Source organism: Lobosporangium transversale (assembly GCF_002105155.1).
Source record: "Lobosporangium transversale strain NRRL 3116 chromosome Unknown BCR41scaffold_1, whole genome shotgun sequence".
In the NCBI taxonomy this organism is placed as follows: domain Eukaryota; kingdom Fungi; phylum Mortierellomycota; class Mortierellomycetes; order Mortierellales; family Mortierellaceae; genus Lobosporangium; species Lobosporangium transversale.
In genome coordinates, this window is record NW_019028979.1 from 24,864 (window position 1) to 47,666 (window position 22,803).

At 39.8% G+C, this 22,803-nt stretch overlaps 6 protein-coding genes across 6 annotated transcripts; 3 read left to right on the forward strand and 3 right to left on the reverse strand.

Annotated features, from left to right (window-relative positions):
* The first annotated feature begins 497 nt into the window (after nt 1-497).
* Nucleotides 498-3,069, forward strand: BCR41DRAFT_343758 (hypothetical protein). Its single transcript, XM_022022350.1, has 3 exons — nt 498-1,216; nt 1,901-2,006; nt 2,137-3,069. Exons 1-3 carry the CDS (start codon nt 836-838, stop codon nt 3,018-3,020), a joined length of 1,371 nt encoding a protein of 456 aa, XP_021886271.1. The 5' UTR covers nt 498-835; the 3' UTR covers nt 3,021-3,069.
* A 136-nt stretch (nt 3,070-3,205) lies between these two features.
* On the reverse strand, nt 3,206-4,901 carry BCR41DRAFT_417746 (hypothetical protein). The gene is made up of 2 exons (XM_022029534.1): nt 3,757-4,901; nt 3,206-3,629 (listed from the first exon to the last, which is right to left on the reverse strand). The coding sequence occupies exons 1-2, from the start codon at nt 4,700-4,702 to the stop codon at nt 3,424-3,426; spliced, it is 1,152 nt and encodes a 383-aa protein (XP_021886272.1). The 5' UTR covers nt 4,703-4,901; the 3' UTR covers nt 3,206-3,423.
* Nucleotides 4,902-8,607: 3,706 nt separating this feature from the next.
* Nucleotides 8,608-12,205, reverse strand: BCR41DRAFT_343760 (GTP cyclohydrolase II, variant). The gene is made up of 9 exons (XM_022022351.1): nt 11,857-12,205; nt 11,587-11,668; nt 10,737-10,835; nt 10,512-10,623; nt 10,321-10,399; nt 9,857-10,218; nt 9,480-9,751; nt 9,123-9,364; nt 8,608-8,993 (listed from the first exon to the last, which is right to left on the reverse strand). Exons 1-9 carry the CDS (start codon nt 11,929-11,931, stop codon nt 8,832-8,834), a joined length of 1,485 nt encoding a protein of 494 aa, XP_021886273.1. The 5' UTR covers nt 11,932-12,205; the 3' UTR covers nt 8,608-8,831.
* Nucleotides 12,206-13,368: 1,163 nt separating this feature from the next.
* On the forward strand, nt 13,369-16,247 carry BCR41DRAFT_343761 (Septin-domain-containing protein). The gene is made up of 9 exons (XM_022022352.1): nt 13,369-13,529; nt 13,723-13,742; nt 13,893-14,038; nt 14,148-14,270; nt 14,420-14,501; nt 14,693-14,830; nt 14,994-15,195; nt 15,306-15,402; nt 15,560-16,247. The coding sequence occupies exons 1-9, from the start codon at nt 13,521-13,523 to the stop codon at nt 16,006-16,008; spliced, it is 1,266 nt and encodes a 421-aa protein (XP_021886274.1). The 5' UTR covers nt 13,369-13,520; the 3' UTR covers nt 16,009-16,247.
* Nucleotides 16,248-16,681: 434 nt separating this feature from the next.
* Nucleotides 16,682-18,232, forward strand: BCR41DRAFT_298137 (ADP-ribosylation factor-like protein 8B; the record flags this gene model as incomplete). The annotated part of the gene is made up of 5 exons (XM_022020480.1): nt 16,682-16,735; nt 16,885-16,953; nt 17,470-17,624; nt 17,777-17,938; nt 18,118-18,232. The coding sequence occupies 5 exons, from the start codon at nt 16,682-16,684 to the stop codon at nt 18,230-18,232; spliced, it is 555 nt and encodes a 184-aa protein (XP_021886275.1).
* A 1,326-nt stretch (nt 18,233-19,558) lies between these two features.
* Nucleotides 19,559-22,289, reverse strand: BCR41DRAFT_417750 (hypothetical protein). Its single transcript, XM_022029535.1, has 3 exons — nt 21,447-22,289; nt 20,953-20,999; nt 19,559-20,688 (listed from the first exon to the last, which is right to left on the reverse strand). Exons 1-3 carry the CDS (start codon nt 21,995-21,997, stop codon nt 19,589-19,591), a joined length of 1,698 nt encoding a protein of 565 aa, XP_021886276.1. The 5' UTR covers nt 21,998-22,289; the 3' UTR covers nt 19,559-19,588.
* Nucleotides 22,290-22,803: the final 514 nt, after the last annotated feature.

Below are 22,803 nucleotides of genomic sequence, written 5' to 3' on the forward strand. Positions count from 1 at the left end.
TAAAATGTGCAAAAAAATTTTACAAGATAAAAAGTGCTTACAAAAAAATATCCGCGGTTTGTATATAAAAATATATTAGAGCATGCATGCACATGCATTTCACTTTCTTTCTCTCTCTTATTTTTTTTTTTTTTTTTTTTTTTTTTTTTTTTCATTTAACAAGTACTGTATATACAGTGAAGAGAATGATTGGACTTTATAGGGATATATGAGCCTTTTCTTCATTTCCTTTAATTCCTTTCTTTATTCCTCTGGCATCAGTTTAGCTATTGCTCCCTTTGTTATTGAAACAAGACATGTTCAACAATCTTTATTGCAATTGACCTGCAAGGGTTGATTTTTTTATCTTTTAGCTTAGCGCATCATATCTTCATTAGTTTTCCCATTTAATACAAAACAATGCTCCATGAAGCATTGGGTGTGGATGTTAATTTACTGTTTTAAAAAGAAATAGGCACAGGTTTATTAAACAAAACTTTTTTTTTTTAACTGTCTGTTTTTGTCTTGTCTGTTTTTTCTTCTTCAGCCATGGCTCATTCCTTTCGCTCACTTTTCCCATCCATTCTTCAATTCTTTCATTCCTTCATTCCTTCCATTTCTCTTTCACATCCTCTTTGTGCATGACTCTCAATTGTCTCCTCACTATCCTTTCCTCTCCTCTCCTTACCTTTCAAACGCATACAGCAAGCAACGAAACGAACATCTCTTCTTCACACATAATACTCTAACTGAAACTGTGCTCTACTTCTTCTTGCTTGCTACTTAAACCTCCTCTTCCCATCTTCCTTCTTCTCCTTCTCTTGTGCTTTGCACAACATCTTGAAAGGTATCAATCATGTCTTCGGCACCGACCACTGAGTCGGGTCCATCGCCTCCTGTCCCCACTTGCAACGCTAGTGATAAGCTATGCCCAGTATGTAAGGAGGGCGAGATATGCAGACTGTCAGTGATCGAGGCTTCATATCAATGTCCAAAGGCCGAATGTATCAAACTTTCATTTGACACTGGTGCAGACAATGACGAGGACGGCAACACACCAGATTCATCCTCGGGTGGTAGCTCGGCTCTTGCTCCAATCCTCGGTGTAATAGCTGGTCTGGGCTTTATAGCATTGATTGCGTTTTTTGTAATACGGCGTAGACAACGGCGCAAGAGGGCCATGATGTTGGGACAAGATGACTCTCTGGACTCTTTTTCTTCAAAAAGATGGGACTCGGTAAGCCAAGTCAAAGCTCCCCTCCCCCTTTTTTCTTTATTGTTGTTGTTTTTCAGAGTGAGAAAGGAGGATCGAGTGGTCTCCTTTCAATTGATGACTAAGACGACAAAAAAAAGAGAAAACCTGAACACCTGCGCCAACAAAGCAAAAAAAAAATAAAAAAACGAGAAAAAGGGCGACTGTCGTACAGAAGGCAGTTCTCATCTCTGCATGGTCTCTGACAACAACGAAATTTTGGCGCTAAAAATATACGTTCCTGACCAACCAAAGACGACAGATCCAAAGAGCAAGGTCACACAGCCTTTGATTTGCATGGACATGAAAGAGAAGTAAAAGGAAAAGAACGAGAGAGAGAGAGAGAGAAAGGGAGACACCAATAGCCAAAATGGATGACAGAAGCAATAATAATAATAACAATAGTCGAGGGGACATATATTCGGAGACATATTTTATTCGGGCGTTGAGACTAAAGCAAAAGTCAGGAACAAGAGCGTTTTATTTTTGTTTTTTGTTTCTTAAAAAAGAAAGCATTGTCCCTGGATCATTTCTCTCAGAGGTCTCACTCAGTATCAAACACTAACTTTTAATTATCTTACAAAAGATTTGTCTTCTCACTCACATACTTTTTTATTTTATTTTTATTTTTTATTTTTTATTTATCTCATTGATGGGGATATTCAATAGACTGGATCTGCAGGACATAAGGATGTTATTAGGATTGCATACATTCCTAGTATGATTAGTGATAGCAGCATTGCAACCCCAGAGCCATCTGTTCAGACAGGTGGAGGTAAGTACCTTTTTTTTTTTTGTTTTATGTATTATTTTAATCATTGTTACTTTACATTCTAACTTTATTTTTATTCTTTCCCTCATTTTTTTTATATCTTTTCTCTCCCCTCTTTCTTGATAAACCTCAGTACTCAAACCCGATTTCACGTCGCTCAGAGAGGATCAGGACCGCAACAAACATGATTCGTTGGCATCGCTGGACGAAGCTGTTGTCATGGCTGTTACGGCGAAGGCAACACCACAGGTCATGAAGCTCAACACAATCAAATCATCTCAAACTGACCTCATTCAACGATCCAACGTACTTCATACCACAAATTCGATTAAACGTTCGCAATCACAACGCCGGTTAGCAGATGTTAAAGCAAATGGTAGCACTAAGGCAACGTCATCTCCATTACGGGATGAACAGTATGATGACGAGGATGACTCGGATCAGGAGACTGTTGAAGATCATAAGGTGGCAACGAAAAAACCATCAGTAGGACCCATGTCGGAGAGAAATAATCAGGATAATCCATTCATGACCGAGGCTGAACTAGCGGTGGCGTCCACAAAAGCGTCGTGCACGGACAATACCCGGAGCAACGATAACAATGACAATGACAATAGATCCACTACACGGTCGTCCAACCCCTTCCTTTCAATAGCAGAGTCAACCGTAGTTGGCTCTTCTACAGGGCCCAACACACCTATGTCACCTTCGTTCACCAATTACTCTTCACGACCAGAGACGCCTATGTCACCCATGTCTGAAACAACTACGACGGCATTCACTTCCGGACCCATTAACCATTCTGGCCGATTGATGAACGAGGGTGCCGGCAGTTATGATGATCCATTAGCTGGACTTCCAACGCCCAACTTGAGACCGTGGGCATCTTCGTCTGGAACGGGTCCTATGCGTGACTCGACTTTCTCGACTATGTCTGATTCACGATCCTCAACAAGAGGTGATGGCGAAGAGATTATGATTTTCTGGGATGGACAACGAGACTCCAAAGCCATGTAGAATAAACAATAACTCGATTAAAGCCTTTTATATATATTATTACTATCACTACTTTTTTTTGCCCTATCCATTTGTTTGATCTATGTATCAAACATTTATATCGATATGCGCAGTATATGTATATCTTTTGTCTTGTTCAGGTCAAGGGCAAAGGATGAACTTTAAAGTATTAGGAAAGTAAAGGTATTTTATTGTGTTTGTGCGCATGAAAAATGAAGTATGAGATATGAGATATGAAATGAGGATGCAAAATGATATTAGGGATGAAAAGAGTTAATCAAAAGAAAGTCTATTTACAAGGTTGGAATATTATGAAAATGCTATTCGAATGAAAGGTAAGAACGATTAAAAGGAAAAGGGGGATTGAGTTAAGCTTATTAGGCTTAGTTTGTTATATAGTTAATTAAAGGAAACTCCATGTAAGCTGGAGGACACCAACGTTGAGATCTGCAAATTTCTTAAAGGCAGCTTGAGAGAGATCAAGGGCTCCAAAGTCGCAGTGCTCGCTAGGGCACATATCAACAACCTTGACCACCACCTGAACATCAGATCCCTTGGCAGTCACCAGAAGCTTTTTACCACACAAGTCCTTTCCACGTCCCATTTGGGCTATTTTTTTTTTTTTTTTTTTTTTGCAAAAAAAAAATAAATCGACGTTAAAATTCAGAACGAATGCATCTTTACATTCATTTATTAATAAGATACTTTTCTTTTTTTTTTTTCCCATCTTTCTTACCTTCATTAACAGCAACAATCAGATCAGATTGAGAGTAAGATTCCTCGCATTGTCCGAAAGTGTCCGAGTACCAGGTAGCTCTGCCAGTGAACTGCTTTCCGCTAGGCTTAGGAGCAGGGGGATCAGGTTTCTTGGATGGAGCTGGAGATGGAGCTGGCTTTGTAGGCTTGGGTTCTTCGGCCTTTTTAGTACTAGTAGTCGTAGTTGAAGTTGAGGTGGCTGTTGGGGTTGGAGCAGAGGAGATGGCCGCAGGAACCTTGGGGGCCGGAGCATCCGTCAACTTCCATGAAATTTTAGCCAGGTTCTTGGGCGAGATCACAGTTGTGGCCGCGGGCAAGGGCTGCATAGGATCAGTCAGGTTAGCAATCGTCAACTCGGCTGTGGGATCAAACTTGATCTGATCCCATGGCAGCTTGGAGATCACTAATTCTTCCAAGGCTCCCAAGCTCAACGAGACTGATCCATATTCACAATCGTCGCAGACACCGGCAATCTGAGCAAGAGTCGATTGCTCATTGTTCTCACGGTTCTGGATCTGGATCCATTCACCGCAAGTCGTATTCTGAGAGGAAATATCACCAAACTGGAGAGGATTCATGAGCGCAACATTGTCGGAGGAAATGAAAGTTCGGTTGTTACAGCCGATGAACGTATCCGGCTTGTCACCAAAGAACACGAGTGAAGGGCTTGTTGGGGAACTAGGGCCGCTAGTAGGCGTGGTGGGCGAAGGCAAAGAGGATGATGAGGTTGTCGAAGTGGGTGAAGAAACAGGTGTACTCTCAAGAGTGAGGTTTAAGAACGAGGCAGAACCTCTGTACTCTGTTCCCCATACAGTGGCGTTGGTGCCGTCCGATGGAGGAGTACTATTGGGGCTGGAAAAAGCCCCAATGAGGGCGCCTGTGATGATGGATAAGGGGCCAGCGGCGAGACGTGGAATGGGTGCCATATTTGAATTGTTGTGAGATCGATCTCTGCGTTGATCGCGATTGTAAGTTGTTTATAAAGCGAGTGTAAGATCTGGAAATGCCTATGGAAGGGTATCAGTTGTAAGCAAAAGAGAGAAAGGAAAGACTTGAGTGAATTTGAGGCGGAATGGTGGGAGGAAGGTGGAGAAATGCAGCCAAGAAGGAAGGAGACGAACAAATGCGTTAAGGAAAAAAAGAAAGGGAAAGAGAGAGGAGGTAAGGGAAATATTTATATAAAATGATAATGCGCAGGTTTGAGGAAGATCATAATTCAGGACGCATCTGTTCCTGTTTCTGGTCCTTACAATTGAAGAGATGCCGAGGGCGTTGTGTGGTTTGATTGTCACTGAAATGAATTGGATTAAATAAAATATATTGCCTGTCTTACTTTTATGAAATGCATTTAATACAATTTATCTTCGCTCGCATGGGCATGGGCATGGACAAGGGCAAGGGTGCAAATGAATTAGTTTTGAGTTGATTGCGTTATGAGGCAGGAGTTAAAAAGTAAAGTTTATGTGTGAATGTGGTATGCGGTCAGTTCCAAATCGGGGTTGTTGTTTGTAGTTCAATTCATTCGGACGTTAATTAAATACTCTCTCTAATATATTCGCGTTTATCACTCGTTTCACGATGAATCGAAAGAATAAACAATAAACAATTTTCTGTACTGAATGGTGTGAGAGTCTTTTTTAGCCTCGCACGGATTAGCGTTCCTGTTGATAACGATTGGAGCAACGAATGAGAGTGAGAGAATGGTCTGGAAATGAAAATTTTCCATCAGGTCTCTTTTTAATATACCGCGCTCTTCTCCTTTAGCGGATCAGATCAAATGCAAGGACGGACAGGCCGTCGGGGTACATGAACACACAAAATGAAAGTTCATGCGATAGATCAAAGCCAAAGCGGAGCATTCCAGGGGGGGTTTTTTTTTTTTTTTTAATATTATTATATACTCTCATTCTATACATCTTGATTGTATTCTATTTATCTCCTTCCCTCTGTTGACGACATGAAATAGATAATAAATGAACCTCTCTCTTCCTCAATAAACCACAAGAAACTGAATATATTCTATTAAGCAAAACATTCATTAAGAACTAGGCGAAGAATAGCAACACCTTGCAAGATGCGTGGATCCATCAGTTGAATTTACATCAACCATCAGTTGAATTTACATCAACCATCAGTTGAATTTACATCAACCATCAGTTTCTGGCATTATGTATAGTATTTGGTTAGATCATGGCTAACGCATCTTTTCGGAACAAATATGAAAAAGAACAATTTCGTAGATTTGCGTGTGGTAGTGTGCAGGGTGCGCGTCCCCCAACCAAAGTCCAAGACAGACCCAGCCTCAAATCCATAATAACTGTGATGTAAACAAAAAAAAAAGGCTCTCATATTCATTTTTCTTGTAAATGGAAATGATGCGCATGCTATGACAACAAGAATCTGTTTCATTAACCTTATTTCTGTCTTTCAGATGGTTTTTGTGTTATGCCTTGTTTTTTTTTTTTCCGTTGGGAAGGAACGAGTAGAGAATGGGACAATTGGCAGTGCTTGGCGTCACGAGGAAGGGATCGAACAGAGATATGGTTAGAAAAATCTGTACTCACAATATGATATATACATATACAACGCGTATACAAGGAGAAATGGGAGGCGTATGAAAACGGTAAATGGCGGAAGAAGATCAAGAAGATCTTGACTGAAAATAAAAGAATGGGAGTATTGTGCAGTATATACATATACACTAGGTATGTCAAATACAAACACCAGGACAGATTCTTATTGAACCCAACTCTGTGTTGTGCGAAGTAGGAACAGAAAACGTGATTTTCTTTCCTTGTTGTTGTCTTGATTGTCCTTTATTTTTAAGACTTTGACGCCACTGATAGTGTGAGAAAAAGAAAAGGGTCTTGCGAAATGGACCAACTGTCAGTCTATTTCAGCCAACCTCAAGCTTTCATTGGCTTCTCATCGCAATAAGGATGGCTGATGATCTACTTGTAGTCTAAATCGAGTTATGCCACGAGTTGCTAGTTGAAGGCAACAACTATATTGCTCCGCGATCGTTATTGTATGCCGGGTCCAAAGGTTCACACGCTAGTAATGCATCTGGATGGATAAAAAAAACGCGTCCCCTGATTAACCAGATGTTTCTTAATCTGGGGGAAGAGGGGATAGTAAGGGTTACTGTTGTTTTTTCTTTTTCGTTCTCGCCGCATTATTAATTTTTTCTAGACTCCGCTCGGTGACTTTTTTACTTGCAAGAAATTTCATGGCCGACAGAAGTTGATGTTGATGTTGGTGTTAGTATCAAATCCATGGTGACACTTCACACGTCGAAATGACATCGTTTGCCCTTGCGTACTTAACGGTCAGGGTCCGCGTCGTGAAGGGTTCCCAGCAACCGAATCTCTCAACATAAACAAACCCACCTTTAAACAAAATTCTATCTTCTATTTTCTTTGTTGTCTTCGTAACGTTGAATTACCAGAGAGCATATGTTATTCATAAGAGTGTGAATAGTATACATAATATAATAACTCATTCCTTCTTCGTTCATATGCATTTTTACACATTGCTTCCTTATCATAAAAAAAAGGGGGGATCAGACCTCCTTTCCCTGTTTCTTGTGAATTTTCTAACGATCTTTTTTTTTTTCATCGTTGTTGTAACACAAGGCAAACCACAACTTTTGCCTTTTATTTTGAGGCTGGGCAAGGAAAGGGCATGCAATTATATATGTATCAATCGTTCTTATTAACATTCATGAATGTGTGCGTTGCATTCAGTTAAAAAAAAAAAAAAAAAAAAAAAAAAAAGAGCCGCGCCCGGTCCCAACAAAAAAAATTTTTTTGGCGGTGCGTGATGGCCAAGGCACAAAAGATCTCTTCGACCCCAGATCACATCATAGGCAGCAATAACAATAAATATATATATATACATACATACGCATACGCGTAACAACACACCGTCTCTTTTTATTTTATCAATGTTCAGTCTCCGCCCTTCACTTATCGCTTGATGTTTAATGATGGCGTTGAACGCCTACATCGACAAGTTTAACCATTTAACCAAAAAGAAAAAGAGTTAATGTGTTAGGGTGAATGTGGTTTAATTTCTAGATTCATAAGTGGCGCAATAGGTGGAATAAAAGCAAATGTGTAAAACATGAATGGACATGTGAAGAAGAATAGAGGTAGAGTTCAAGCCACATGTGCACGAGCCTTATCTCAGTTCTGGAAATACGCCCCATTTCAAACAACACTCGAACAAAAGAATAGGCCCCCATCCACATGGCCATAGTGGTCTGGAGCCCTCTATTTCCTTACTTTATATCCATCTATCCAAAAAACAAATAAATAAAATAAAATAAAGCCCAAACAGAAGCCGAAATGCATGAAGACAAGATAAAGAGTCCCAGAAACCACATGCACTTGGACTAGGCTTGATGCCACTTGTCTAATAACAAAGGGCATCTATGCTATTTTTAATTTAACGTGTCTTCAAGCTATCCGAATCAGGAGGATGACATCCATTCCTGGGAACCATTCTGTTGCCAGGTTTAGTGAATTCTATGATCTCCTAGTGCTTTTTTTTTTTTTTTTTTTTTACCTCAGAACAGAAAGGGAGAAAAGATAAGATCAAAGCGCAATAAAAAAAAAAAAAAAAAAAAGTGCCTAAGAGCGATATGCCACTAAAGGCCGATCTTGTCTCAAGTTAATTTCTGGCTCCGCACGTTCTCTCCAAGGACTGGGGTTTCTAGTGACGCACATCTAATGTCATCATTTTTAAAGGTGTAAAAGAAAAATGTATTAAAGTATAAAAAAAAAACTAGCCTTCCATTCTTCGGCTATATTACACTATGTCTATGTTGCTACTACCAAGGGAAAAAAAAAAAAGAAAAAAGAAAAAAAGCGAATAAAAGATAAAACAACAAGAAAAAAAAAGAACCCCTCATGGTTTTCTACCCATTCGATTCTTTCGCGGCTCTATTCTGCAGCTATCGCCTCTGTCGACATCGTAATCATCCTCCCCTTCCATCTTTTATAGGCTTTCTCATCTTGGTAGTCAATCAACAATAAGATTTGTTCATCACTTTTAAGCCTGAAAGCTGTCCCAACCACGTCCGACTGTGCGGCACAAGTCCTCTTCACGTGGGATCGCGCCTGTAGTGAAGTAACCCGCAGCAATCTTGGCATCCATCTCCACCTTGGAATCTGGAGGGATCATCTCGTCGGGGATTGGGACACGCTCCAAAATCTGGATAGGATGATATTGGGAATTTTTAAAAAGTTGGTGGATTATTATACGTATTTGTCATCTATTGCGACCAACAACAAAAAAGGATATTCAGATATCAAGTTTCATAACGATGTGATGACAGTTTACCTTAATGCCAGCATCAACTAGAGCATCATGCTTCATGTTAGACATAGACATGAAGCGATCAATCTTAGTGACACCAAGCCAATGGAAAACGTCTGGCATAAGCGCCTGGAATCGCATATCCTTAACTCCGGCAACATTCTGCGTGCGTTGGAAGTACTTGGAGGCAGAGTCGCCACCTCGTTTACGAGCATTATACACAAGGTACTTTGTTACCTCACCCAGCGCGCGTCCTTCCTTACGGACTATGTCATAAAGTATAGGTCGTAGATAAAGAATAAAAAAAGAGATAATACAATCAACATATGTTCCTCCCTGTCATTCTGTTCACTTTCTATTCATGAGTGCCCTGTAACTTACAGTAGACGATCAGGCCAACGCCGCCGTTCTGGGCCTCCCTGATACACTCAGTCATACCATAGATAAGGTATGGACGACAAGTACAGATGTCAGATCCAAAAACATCAGAACCGTTGCACTCGTCATGGACACGAACTGTCAGACGAGTATTTGGGTCTGAAAGCAGTTCATGATTGCCAAATATATAGACAGTAAGACCACCGATAGGTGGTAAGAAAACTTTGAGGTCTGGTCTTGAGATAAGTTCTGGGTACATTCCACCAGTATTCTCACTGAAAAACGAAGAGAAGGAGAGGAAAGGATTAATAAGCTTTTTTTTTTTTTTTTTTCTTTTTTTTTACGCATATGATTTGATGTTCCATATAAAAAAGGCTTACAAAAGAGATCGACGCAAATGATCCTCATCGACCTTGAGGCGCTCAGCGACTCCGGGCAAGTACCAAACAGGGTCTACAGCAGCTTTATGAACGTTGAGCTCTCCGGTCTCATTCACAATTACTTTGCCGTCTACCTTCAATCCTCCACGTGCGAGCTCGGCCTGGATCTCGGGAACGATCATGTGAGCACGGGTGATGGAGATAGTAGGGCGGATGTCTAGTCCCTGCTCTATCTCTTCTTTGTAGTAATGGCTCGTCAGATGGCCAAAGGGGTCCATGGAAACAATCTTGGTGGTGTCTGCCCATTGAGGAAGCTGCTTGATCTTGATTGGTGGCTCCGTATGCTCGAAATTGGGTTTGTGCTGTAGCGCAGATATGCAAGTCCAAAATAAGGTTAAGGGCACAGGTCACACGCCTTAAGATTTATTGGTGCACAAATATGTATTTGTATATTTAAGACTTACATCTGCAGGCAGGTCACCCATGGCAACTGCAAGAGAGCGATAAACAGAGTATGGACCTCCATACGCACCGATAGCATTACTATTTGTTCAATTGTGAAAAATGTTTTTTTTTTTTTTTTTTTTTAGCTTACTCCTATTCTTTCCCAGAACTGATATTGTTTAAACCCGCCAATCAAGACATTTGTATTTACCGAAGGTTAATCTGGTTAGCTAGATGGGAGACGACAATGGGGCCGCGGGTCTTGGGATCAGACTCGCCCCAGTTCATTCTAGTAGGGTGAATACCCTTTTGTCCAGTATGAGCTGGTTGTTACAGTATAATTATTTGTATACAAACACAGAGTATTAACGACAACAATATTAACAGTATTTTTTTTTTTCCCCTTAAATGATATTCAATATATTCAATTTCTTACTGGTTAGAACAGGTTTCTCAGTATAAATGTCGGCATACGGAGCTGGCGCAGCTTCAAGCGTAGGTGAAGCAACGGTGTCTCCATCAGAGTCAGATTGACCTATGATAAGCGATATCAAAAAGCGCAGATGAGCGCGTGAGCAATAAAAAAAGAATCCCACCAATAAACGGGTTAGCATCAGTAGTTGGATGGAGAGAGGTGGCTGTCGAATTTGGGCAAAGCACAACGTTGGTGGTGTTGTGTGGGTTTAAATGACACGAATGTGGTACAAGCTGTGCACGAAGCAGTTATGCAGGACAGTATATAAACATTTCACGAGCGTCTTACTTCTTTGTATCATCTCATCTCATCCCATCCTATCCCATCCCATCAAGTCAGTAGTTTGCTCTAATTTTTTTTTTTTTTTTTTTTTTTTAGAAGTTCGCTCTTATTTGCTACTGCGATATTATACTGACATGGGTGCATATCACACGTCTTTAACAGTTATATTTTTGGTTGGCCTTTCTTTGTTAAAATGCTAGGGGTAGAGGAGTACATAGAAGGGGTTGGGAGTGAAGTGAAGTACTGTGGGGCAAACATAGAAAAAAAAAGAACATTTTGTTTCTCCCGGGCGTCTTTGTTGAACAGTAAATACGGAAAAGCAATGGGCGGCATGATGATTAATTATCCTAAACACCTGTTCCTAAATTACGTTGGGCGTGTGTCCACAATGTCGTCACTTTTGTTCTCTCCCCTTTCCTACCCCTTCTAACCCCTCTCTTTCATATCTCAGCTCTTTCACTCTCTTTCTCTTCTCTTCCACACTCTTCTCTATTTTATACAGTATACAAAGTGGGAATTGTATTCTTACCAGGACAGTTGTGATAATGGGCGACCTTCTGCAACAGCTGGTCATTCTTGGACAGAGCGGCATCAACTTGCATCTTGTCAACCTAGAAAAGATAAAGTGTGTGTTCGAGTTTTTTTTTTTTGTTTTTAGTTTACAACATTACGCGTATTGAATAATAGCTCCAGGTAACCATTTCAGCCAAAAATAGCAAAAGTGTGGGGAAGAGAGAAATGGACAGAGAAGCAGTACGCTGAAATGAAATCAATCAAAGAGACTCGTCCTTCACAATACCTTATCAGCAAGAAGTTGCTGGCTTGTCTTGAGGTCAGCAATAGCGACTAGGATCTGGGATAGTATATCGGACATTGCTTGTTATTATGCTTCTGGAAAAGAGAGGAAAATGTCTTGTAGAAAAAAAAACGCGCTTTGGTTCGGAGTCTACGGGCTTGAAGGTTTAAACTTGCTCGAGTATCTTTGATGTGGTAGAACTAAATGGAAATGTTGGGGGAGAGAGGGCCTGTGAATATATGAAAAAGTTGTAGGTGGCAATGGAAATGGGCGAGGTCGCAAAGGAAAGAAGGGGAAAGGGAAAAAAGGAAAAAGGAAAAAGGAAAAAGGAAAAAGGAAAAAAAGAAAAAAGAAGAAAGAAGGAGAAGAGGAGAAAGCTTTTTTCAGACTGGAATTGGTGGTTTATATAGTCCTCAGAAATGTATGAATGGAAGGAAACATGACCTCTCTCATGCACGGAGTGCGCTTCGCAAAAGACAGACCAGGACCAATGCAGAAATGCAGTGCATACGCTATAAGCCTTTTATATTTATATATATTCCTCACTTTAGAGGCGCAAAAGTGATAGGATGATGATGATAAGAGTGATGATGATAATGATAGTCCGGGTCTCTCCTTTACTTTTCCTTGCCTTTGTTCATCATCGCTTTCTCTCTTTATGCATGCTGCTACTAGCGTTAGCTCATCCTAGTAACTAAACTGGTTGCTCTCTGTGTCATCTCAGGGGCCTAGGATTAGACACCTGCTTATGTTGTGTTCATTTCTGTATTAGGAAGAATGTCTTGGAAATAAAGATACTCACTTCCATTAAATAGCAATAACAATAATAAAAGGGCGATGAGTCCTCTCCGTATCCTTCCTTTTCTTTTTCTATGCCTTCATGCTATAGTATATACTAAATTTTGTATTTTGCTCTATTTCCTTGCTCTATTTCTTTGCTCTATTTCCTTGTTCTTGGGATGCTAGTTGTGGGGAAAGCCTTTTTACTTTTTAGTTTTTTTTATTTGTCAAATCCTCAACAAAGTTTGCTTTGCGTTATGGACTCTTTTCTTATAATTTTGACCTGACCCAACTTTTTTTCTGTTCAATAATGCAAAAAAAAAAAAAAAAAGTTTATCCACACTACTAAATCATGCATGACCGAAGTATATATCCGGGGACCCTGCCTGTGTTCGCAATGTGTCTCAATTCAGCCGCTGTAAGAAGTGCTTACGGTGAATTCGTTGAGAGGCGATTGTATTCATGCGTTAATTTTTTTTTTTTTTTTTTTTTTCCGTTAATTGAAATGTGCCAACTATTGCTTGAAATTATGATAAAAGCCCGTAATATCCAGATGGCATCTTGTCCCAGTGCGAACATGGCTATGAATGCGAGCATAAAATCATGAGTGGGTGTTGAGGACGATGGCTTCGCCACAATATAGTTTATTACAGCTGGATGGTATAGGACCTTTTACCAAACACATTATGGGATGGCTTGTTTTGTCCCATTGCTTACTACTTTTCAACGGGCGGGAGAAAATCTCACTAACCTTCCCATTTACAAGTTGATACATACACATCCCCGCACCCTCTCTTTCTCTCTTTCACTCTTACTCTCTTTTCACAGTCTCCATACACATCTATCATTACATTCATTCATTCTATCATATATCAAATCTTATTGCTATGCCTCTTGTATGTGTGCCCTGAATTATCTGTTCTAAAAGTCACCTGGATGAATAGAATGAACAGAAGGAGGAATGGTCAACCAGCAGTGGGAACATGACTGATCCTCTCTTTTTCCTCATTAACTCATTCACTCATTCCTAATTCATTCTTCAATCGATTTAAAAAATAATAATAATATAATATTAATAAAAAAAAAAAGGAATTCGCCCATCAACACAAGTAATGTTTTTCTATGACCATTTGTCCCTGACCAAACGACATGTTGAATAGCATTAAGAGGGCAGGAGTGGTAAAAAACCGAAACCAACACTTTTCTCTCTCTCTCTCTCTCTCTTTTTTTTTTATTCTTTGGCTGGAATTGAATAACAGTGGTCAATTTCCAGACGTAGGGCCATGGAGACATCCTGAGGCCAGGCCACTACAGCTATCGGCGCCTCTCGGACTCGAGACTCTTCCTGGACAGCGCTTTACTAAAGTCAAGCGTAAAGCCTTTGATCTGAACTTGATGGTAGTAGGTAAATGAATAAATATTATATTATCGCATGTTCATCTCTTTTCAAAATAATACCGCATATATTATAAAAAGCTTGCTAACATTTACACTCTTCTATAAACAATTCATAGGCGAGAGTGGACTAGGAAAGACCACATTTATGAACACACTCTTCAATTCGAATCTCAAGGAAGAGATCCCTGTAAAAAAAATTCATTCATCTCAGACTGTCGAGATTACGCCCTCGTACTATGGTATGTTCTTAATCCGCATTTTTTTAAAAAAAAGAGCTGGCAAGGAGGCTTTAATTCAATTTAGCACTGACAGGAGCCGTCGAATAGAAGAATGGTGGGAAATACGCAATCGTTCTAAACTTTTTTTTTTTTTTTTTTTTTTTTTTAAGAATTGGTTGAGGATGGTGTTCTGTTGAATCTTTGCGTTGTAGACACACCTGGTTTTGGTGACGAACTGAATAGGGAGCGCAAGTAAGTGACACTTTAATTGCAATCACAATCAAAATTTTGCCTTCATAAATTTTAATTTCTTTACCTTTGGACAAGAAATAATGAAATGGGCTGGGGTTTTGATGAGAGCAATAGTTAATCTCTTTTAGGCCATGTCGTTTTCTTGGACAAAAGTTTGATTATTATCTTTTTCTTTTTTCCCTCTACTGTAGTTTAGCGCCTATTATCGAATACATTGATCGGCAATATGAAGAATACATGGCAGCAGAACGCCACCCGGGATTCCGAAAGACAATTCCGGATACCAGGATTCATGCAGTTCTCTACTTTCTCGCGCCTACTGGGCACGGGTATGTTATTATTATTATTATTATTGTTGTTTATTTTATTTGTTTAATATGCTTTGAGGGCGTCTACTAGAGCTTTGATCAGCGGAACGCAAAAAAAAAAAAGTCTATGGAGATGGGGGCTCATTCTAATAATTTATTAATGTTTTATCGCTTACCATTTTAGACTAAAGGAACTGGATGTTAGAGCACTGAAGAACTTGTCTGAAAAAGCGAACGTTATTCCACTCATTGCTAAGGGGGACACCATGACAGCTGAAGAAAAAGTTGCCTTTAAAAGCCTTTTGCTACGTGACTTGGAAGAATACCAAATTAGGACCTTTCCATCATCGTATCCGGATGAGGTTGATGATGCTGAGGAGTTGCTGGTATGTTATAGGTTTTAATAATAGCAGCAGCAACCAAAAAAAAAAAAAAAAAAAAAGCAAACGAGCTCATCACCCTCTTCATCCGTCTTTCTATGCCTCCATCGCTACAGAAACACATTCCATTCTCTGTCATTGGAAGTGATAGCTTTGCGCTTGTTGGAAACATGAAAGTCCGTGCTCGTTCTTATCGATGGGGAATTGTTGAAGGTAATAGGCACAAGAAGTTGTTACCGAACAATACCTTTTTTTTTTTTTTTTTTTTTTTTTTTTAAAAAAAAAAAATTGAATTGAATGGAATGGAGTGAGATGGAATGAAACGGGATAAATAATACGGATGTTCACAACTGTTTGATATTTCGTATAGTCGAGAACCCTGAACACTCGGATTTTGTTCACCTGAGAGAGCTTCTCCTAGCAACCTGTCTTCATGATCTTGTCGAGTGTACCCATGGTACTCATTACCACGCTTTCCGTGCTAAAGCTCTTCGTTCCAGAGGAAGACCCACGTCAATTTTGAAGTGTGATGATTCGTATGAATCCCAAATTATGGATGCTCGCCAGAGAAATCGACAGGAGATGGAACGTAAAGAGGAGGAAATCCGTCAAAAGTTTATTGAGAAGGTGCAGGAGAAAGAGACTGCACTGCGTGAGCGTGAGGAACAATTGAATGCCAAGAAGGCTGAAATGGTGGCTGAATTAGAGCAGTACAAGGTATTGTTGGAGAAGGAACAGCGAGAGCTGGATGAGTTGATTGCAAACTCGCGATCCAATACCCTGTCAAAGAGCACAAGCAAGCTAAACAAGGCCAAATGAGCATACTTTACACCTTTTTAATTCCCTTTCTGGATGTAATCACAACCATGCATGTTCAAGCTGAATTTCCATGACTCTATCTCATATCTCCAATATTATTCTACCCAATATAATATCTGTAAGGACAAGAGTGATTTGCTCGTGAAGCAACACTTCTTTTTTAATTATTTACTTTTATTTTTGCTATAGCAATATGATCTGATGTTTGTCCATAGAAAGACCAATCTCCAGACAGGTAGTTCAAATGTTGGAGATATAAACTTTTTTTATGACTTGATGATGAATTCCATTTTAATAAATATTGTATCCAAGAAGTTGTGTAAGAGAGACGCGACATTTTTGGAAAAAAAATAATTTAAGTGAGCGCGTGGACGGGCCATGCATGACGCCTATCATCATCCCCTTTTTCTTTATCCATGCTGCACAAAGAATTTTTTTTTTCTCTTGCCTTCTTCTTTCTTCCCTAGTTCGCTTTGCTGTTTTTTGACATTCTTTCACTCTCAACTTTCGTCGTCTACTCGCTTCCTTTCGCTCTCTCCAACACTTCAACCCGCTCTATTGTGGACAGGACAGAATTTCACCTGACGTACTCGACCAACGACAACTACAACAAAAAAAAAAAAAAAGTTGGAGCCAATTTCTTCTCCCTACATTTACTTTACTCCTTTCTGTCATGGCATCCATCATTCAAGCTGTGCTCGATTGGTTGAGAGGCCTTTTTTTCAAGGTACCAGGCAACATGCACATAAATATACATATAAAAAAAAACCCCTTCCTAGCAGTTAATAATACATTGAATGTAATGTCCATGTAATCGGTCTTGACTAACGAAATTGACCTTTCTCATATTCATTTTCAATCATTGTAAACCACCAGACTGAGATGGAATTAACCTTAGTTGGACTACAGAACAGTGGAAAGACTACTCTCGTGAATGTTATTGCGGTACGTTATTTAATAACATCAAGGATGTTGAAATAAGCTTTTTTTATTATTTCCTCAGCAGCTCGCAGGAAGGAAGTAATGCACGCAAGCCACCTGGCAATGCTTGGTAACTTGGGCGCTTAAAGGTTCTTGTGTAGACGATATGGTCCTAGTCGAGAATAGTGACCTAAAGATAACTTTTATCATGGATAGATGAAAGAGGAAAGGGGAGGCGAAAAACACAATCTCCGTTACTGATTCCGAAGCGAAGGAACCCATGAAGAATAGAAAAAAAAAAAAAAAAGAAAAGGCTGGAAAGAAAGTTGCAGGGAGTGCAAAGTGGTCTTAGACCCGTGATCTTTGTGGATCTCTTGTCAACCTCATATCTTAATTTTTTTTTATTTGCAAAAATCCTTCCCCTATTTTTTTTTTATGCGGACGTTACCATTTTTCAAGAAAGTAAAAAGCCCTTTTGCTCGAGGATTTCAGCATGTTTGCTAACTTTTATTTTATTTTATTTATCTCATGTGATCGTAGTCTGGTCAATTTTCAGAGGATATGATCCCTACAGTTGGTTTCAACATGCGCAAGGTCACCAAAGGCAATGTTACCATGAAGCTTTGGGACATTGGTGGTCAACCACGGTTTAGGAGTATGTGGGAGCGATATTGTCGAGGAGTGAATGCAATAGTGTAAGTTTTTTTCTTATGTTTATTTGCTAGTATGGTTTAGAATGATAGATGAGAAAATAAACACATTGATTGTTATGTCCTTACTCATTCTTCTCCCCTTAACATCTTTAAATAAACCATTTGTTACTGTTATCATTCTTATGCTTGGATAGATTTGTGCTCGACTCAGCAGATCATGATAAGCTAGATGCAGCAAGAACAGAACTTCGGAACTTGCTGGATAAACCACAGTTAGCAACCATTCCTGTGCTTGTACTCGGCAACAAAAACGATCTACCGGGGGCATTATCTGTTGAGCAGATTATTGAAGCCATGTATGTCATTCTTTTGTTTGTTGCTGTTGTTGCTGCTGTTGTTGTTGTCACTGTTATTGTAGAAGATATCAATATTTGGAAGCAATCTTTTAAAAAAAATTCAATCAATCTGCCAATCTGCCTCCTGCAAAACAATAACATTGAGATCTCCCTTTTAATATTTCAAATGATGTTCACAGGAATCTGAAGCATATTGCCAGTCGTGAAGTTTCATGCTATTCAATTTCAGCTAAGAATCAGGTTAATATTGATGTTACGCTTCAATGGCTGATCAAGAAGGGCAAGGGCAAATAAAGTAAATCCTTGAAAAGTAGATTTGCGATGTCGTTGTAATCTTTCAAAAACGAAAATGGCTAAATAATAAAATTAACAAGTAAGGTGACTGTTCGATGCTTGTTGGTTTTCCAAATCTGCTCTGATTTCACCGTAACTTTGCGGAATTGATTAGCATCCCCTGAATAGCTGCCATCCAGAGGGACTACTTCGAATGGACAGGATTTACTGTGTCGTTCAAAACAATAAAACTTGACTGAAAGTCTGCTAATCCCCAAACCATGAGACAAATAATGCCTCTGAACGCTTCAGTAGGATTATGGCGTGCTTTTGGGGTGCAGAAAAGACAACATTGTCTCTTTTGAGCAATGAAGGATATAGGGTTTGTTCCTTAGGGCAAACTTTTTGAAGCCACGCTTGTTGCTAGCAAAAACACAAATGGCTCCCGTTTTCCGCATACTTTCAGCGCTTCCACAATCCAAGGACTGTGATGTAGCCATTAAATATTACATGTTTGTCGAAGCATTGACACATCCCTTGCAAAAGTTCAGATGTACGCTAAGAATATTGTTTAAGGGACGTGGAGTAGTCAATGACATGTGGCAGTGTTCAAGTGTTTATACAGTATTAAATGGAGTCCGAACAGTCGCCTAAAAGAATATACGAGGAAAAAGATGTAAGACGCCATCTCACGCGATGATGAGATTGCCACAACCGAAAAGATTTGTTTAAATGTTTATGATAGCTAAAATCGTGGAGAGGACCCGACTGATCATCTTTCCAGTGACGTTCATACACTTCCTTTTATACCAAACATATTTGTATATTAAAGATGGCTGCGCCCAGCGGTGAAACCCACCTTGACAAGTCAATAGTATTTTTCAAAATCCTGTAATCAAAATTCTGCTTGCAATAGGAGTATCGCTACGCCTGCATTTCCTTTATTATTTTTTATATTTACGGGTTTTTACAGATCATTCATGCCTTTTTCTTCAATCTCTTTATCTCAACTTCTGGAATCCATATCAGCCTTTCTCTCTCTCTCTCTTTTTTTTTTTTTTTATTCACTATAAATCCTCTTGTTGAATTTTGCTTTGGTCCTCTCTCTTTTGAAGGTAACCAAGAGTACGAAGCATACATTTAAGCTGTCTTTTTATTATTGTTATTATCTCCCCTTGCTTTCCTTTGTTTATTTATTCATTATTTTTTCAATCTCGTTCGTATTGATTGTTTGCTCCTGTATGAAGCCGATGTCAATTAAGGATCTAGTATTAGTGATAACTACAAAATGTGAAAAAAAAAAAAAAAAGAGAAGAAATAAAAAATAAAAAATAAAAAAGGAAAACACTCCTACTACTCGGACTTTTTATCATCTCCTCAAGACCAATCATCATAACGACGCGAATGCCATTGGGAGGTGTACTCTGCGCCGTGCAACATTACAGATGGTTCAGGCTCTGGTTCAGGTTTCTTCTTCGGTTCCTCCTTCTTAGGAGATGGCTGTTGTCTTTGCACCCTGTTACCATTATTACCACCATTGTTTTTGCTCTTATTCTGGTGAACACTATTGCTACTGAGGTTGGTCCGTGATACATTTACAGACAACGTATTAGAATTCTGCTGTCGATACTGTGATGGCATCGCCGGCATTGGGGGCTGTTCTTCATCTTCTAACGATCCAGAGCCCCATCCAGCACCAAAGAACGATGATAGTCGGCTCGATAGCGACGTGTTTGAGCCGCGTCGACTCAATTGCCTATGTGGGATTTGCTGTTGCTGAAGCCGTTGACGCTGTTGACGCTGTTGATGATGCTTTCGGTAGCTTGAGGGCGTAAAGTTTGTAAAATCATCGTCGTCGTCGTCATTATCCCCATCCAGTCCAAATGCAGATGTTGAGCGGAATTGAGAGGCAATTGGGGTTACGAAAGCAGGTTTTGGCTGCTGGATCATCTCCTGCTGTGATGCCAGATTTTCAGGATGAACTGTCTGTCGACGTACAATTTTCTTACTTCCGCCAAGCCCAATCTTCATATCGAATTCTTCCTCAGACATCATGTTGGATCCTCCGACAATGGCCTCTCCTTGCGCCCAACCGTCGTCCTCACCCCACCACCATAAACCACGATCGATAGTTCCACATACAATGACAAGAGAAATAGGGATCCAGAGTAAAAAGACAACGACATCAAACACAATAGCTACATTGACGCCTCGGCATTGAGCAACATAGCCGTCCTTATCTGAGAGTCGACCCGTCCAGCAATCAGTTTTTGCACCATAGTTCTTATCAGAAGCTAAAGCCATCCAGCTAAAGAAATTAAAGATAGTCAAAAGAACTGAAATGATGATGGTGGCAGTCTGGGTGGCGGGGTGGTTGATAACACGTGGTAGAAGTGCACGTTGACTTTGACGGACCAAGAACGGACAGAGCGACTGCCAGATGGCTGAAAGTGAAGTGAATATAGTTGCAATCAGGACTAGATTTTGCACAAAGAAAAGTAACAGCAGTAAGGTTGGAATTGATTAGCAACGCATTCAAATGTATCGCAATCACAAGTGAATTGATAACAACATTAGCAACAGTGAAAAAAAAAAAAAAAAAAAAAAAAAATGAGAGCAATTCATCTTCATTGTTGCACACAAATATATCAAAGAAAATACATGCGAACTAGTTATGAAAAAGGAGGCTGAGAGTGGAACATGAATGATGGAATTATGGTTGTCTGGCTTAGTTTGCTTACAGAATGTATACGAAGGGGCCTTAAAGTTGACAGCATCGAACTTGTTCCTATTTTTGAAAATATCAAGGGTGTGTGTCAAATATATTTGAGCACGCGTCAGTTTTTGGTTCTGGACGTTGTTGATGAAAGGGGAATCTTATGTCATACCAAGGATTCAAGGAACTGTGTACATCATTGAGCACGCATCACAAGCAGATAGACATGGGATATAGAGAGCAATGGCTCTAGATATGAAGCCAAAGATATCCAAGGTCATTCTATTTCCTCCCTCTGCAGGTTTTATAAACATCGCACCATTTATAATTTTGCTCAATTATGGACAAGTACACAAAATAGTTCATCCTGAAGGGAGAAAGGTGTTGTTTATGGTTTTGGATTGGCAACAAACAAGTGGCAAGTCGCGCGATGCATTGTACCCGATTTGCTTCATCTTGTTGCCAAAGAAAAAAGAAGGAAAAAAAAAAAAAAAAAAAAAAAAAAAAAAAGACCTTTACCTGAAAGCATAGGCAGGCATCATAGCGAGCCAGGACATGGTTCCAAAGAGAGCCAATAATGCCCACAATAACTGGAGTCGCTCGACTGTAGCCATCTTCATGACGTTGAGTCGCATTCGCTTCCATCTCGTAGGGGCCGAGGAAGACATATTAGGTGAAGGAGCACGTGAAGGGAGGCGTGCACTGTCCGTGCTTGAAACACTTGTGTTTCCAGTAGGGGCGAAGTTTACTTTTGTCTGAGATGGAGTGACAGAGGTTGTGTTTTGGGTATAATCAATGGTATAGGTGGGTGGGGCCGAGTGAATTGTCGATGAAGACGAAGACAAAGAGAGGGATATGGAGAGAGGCGAAGATGGTTGAGGATGTTCTGGATGGACGGTCGGCGAACCAGCACGCGAGGTGCTGTTATTGTAAGTATTATCGTTGCTGATGGCTTCTGAGCCAAGGGAAGGGTTATTATTATTGCTGTTGAGATTATGATTAGAGCTATTATGACTTTGGGCCGCTGCGTTTGCTTTGCGGTGCGAATGGTATGCGGAGTAGGAGGACATGAATGCCTTGAATATTGGATCGTATTAAAAATGTGTGCTGCAGGGGGTGCAGAGTGAGGAATGGGTCGTAAGAGAAAGTAGTGATATTATAGTAGAGTAATACTTAATCGCACGCGAAAGGCGGAGTGAGGATAGAGAGTGAGGATAGAGAGGGTTGTGAAGGAGAAAGAAAGAAAGAGAAAAAAGAGAGAGATAGAAAGAGAGGGAGAGCAGAGAAGGATGTGGAGGAGAGGAATGGGAAATGAGGAATGGAAAGAGAAGAAGAGAAAGTAAATCGAGTAGTGAAGGAACGAAAAGGAAATGTGAAGGAGAGCAGAGATGGACAAATATATTGGTCTATGCATTAGAAAAATATTTATGAACCCATGCTAACTGACAACCCAATCCATGCACGCCCATGCATGTCCATGGCCCCCGTTGGGTTCCTTCGCTCCCCTTCTTCCTTTTTCCTCTTACTGTAAACATACCTAATTGCACACAATCATGGATACATCGATTGTATAACGATTGTATATAACGATTGTAACGATTGTAACGATTGTAACTTTTTTTTTTTTTTTTTTTTTTTTTGCACGCGCTGTTTCTTTTTGTTTATGTCCGTCCATGCCTTTGTCTTAGTCTCATCAAACTTAGTCTAGTAAATCAAGCTCGTCTGAGTCTGAGGCAACTAGTCTACATGTATGCTTTATTTATTTTTTATTTTTTTTATTGCTTGTATTCGCTACTTTCCTTCTCGGTTTATTTCCAATGCAACTTGTGGTTCCGAGTCTTCAAGAGTGAACAAAAGGAACTAAAAAGTAAAAAAG

What these genes read in the sequence shown, in the direction of transcription:
- BCR41DRAFT_417746 (XM_022029534.1), bottom strand. Translation starts at nt 4,702, where the DNA reads ATGGCACCCATTCCACGTCTCGCCGCTGGCCCCTTATCCATCATCACA. An exon ending in GATTGTTGCTGTTAATGAAG is followed by an intron (nt 3,630 to 3,756) that starts GTAAGAAAGATG and finishes AAAAAAAAATAG; the next exon opens with CCCAAATGGGACGTGGAAAG.
- BCR41DRAFT_343760 (XM_022022351.1), bottom strand. Translation starts at nt 11,931, where the DNA reads ATGTCCGATATACTATCCCAGATCCTAGTCGCTATTGCTGACCTCAAG. An exon ending in CCATTATCACAACTGTCCTG is followed by an intron (nt 10,836 to 11,586) that starts GTAAGAATACAA and finishes CGCTTATCATAG; the next exon opens with GTCAATCTGACTCTGATGGA. An exon ending in TGAGAAACCTGTTCTAACCA is followed by an intron (nt 10,624 to 10,736) that starts GTAAGAAATTGA and finishes TGTAACAACCAG; the next exon opens with CTCATACTGGACAAAAGGGT.
- BCR41DRAFT_417750 (XM_022029535.1), bottom strand. Translation starts at nt 21,997, where the DNA reads ATGTCCTCCTACTCCGCATACCATTCGCACCGCAAAGCAAACGCAGCG. An exon ending in ATGCCTGCCTATGCTTTCAG is followed by an intron (nt 21,000 to 21,446) that starts GTAAAGGTCTTT and finishes TTTCAAAAATAG; the next exon opens with GAACAAGTTCGATGCTGTCA. An exon ending in GGCCCCTTCGTATACATTCT is followed by an intron (nt 20,689 to 20,952) that starts GTAAGCAAACTA and finishes TGCAAAATCTAG; the next exon opens with TCCTGATTGCAACTATATTC.
- BCR41DRAFT_343761 (XM_022022352.1), top strand. An exon ending in GAACTGAATAGGGAGCGCAA is followed by an intron (nt 14,502 to 14,692) that starts GTAAGTGACACT and finishes CCTCTACTGTAG; the next exon opens with TTTAGCGCCTATTATCGAAT. An exon ending in ATGATGCTGAGGAGTTGCTG is followed by an intron (nt 15,196 to 15,305) that starts GTATGTTATAGG and finishes CCATCGCTACAG; the next exon opens with AAACACATTCCATTCTCTGT.
- BCR41DRAFT_343758 (XM_022022350.1), top strand. Translation starts at nt 836, where the DNA reads ATGTCTTCGGCACCGACCACTGAGTCGGGTCCATCGCCTCCTGTCCCC. An exon ending in CTTCAAAAAGATGGGACTCG is followed by an intron (nt 1,217 to 1,900) that starts GTAAGCCAAGTC and finishes GATATTCAATAG; the next exon opens with ACTGGATCTGCAGGACATAA. An exon ending in ATCTGTTCAGACAGGTGGAG is followed by an intron (nt 2,007 to 2,136) that starts GTAAGTACCTTT and finishes GATAAACCTCAG; the next exon opens with TACTCAAACCCGATTTCACG.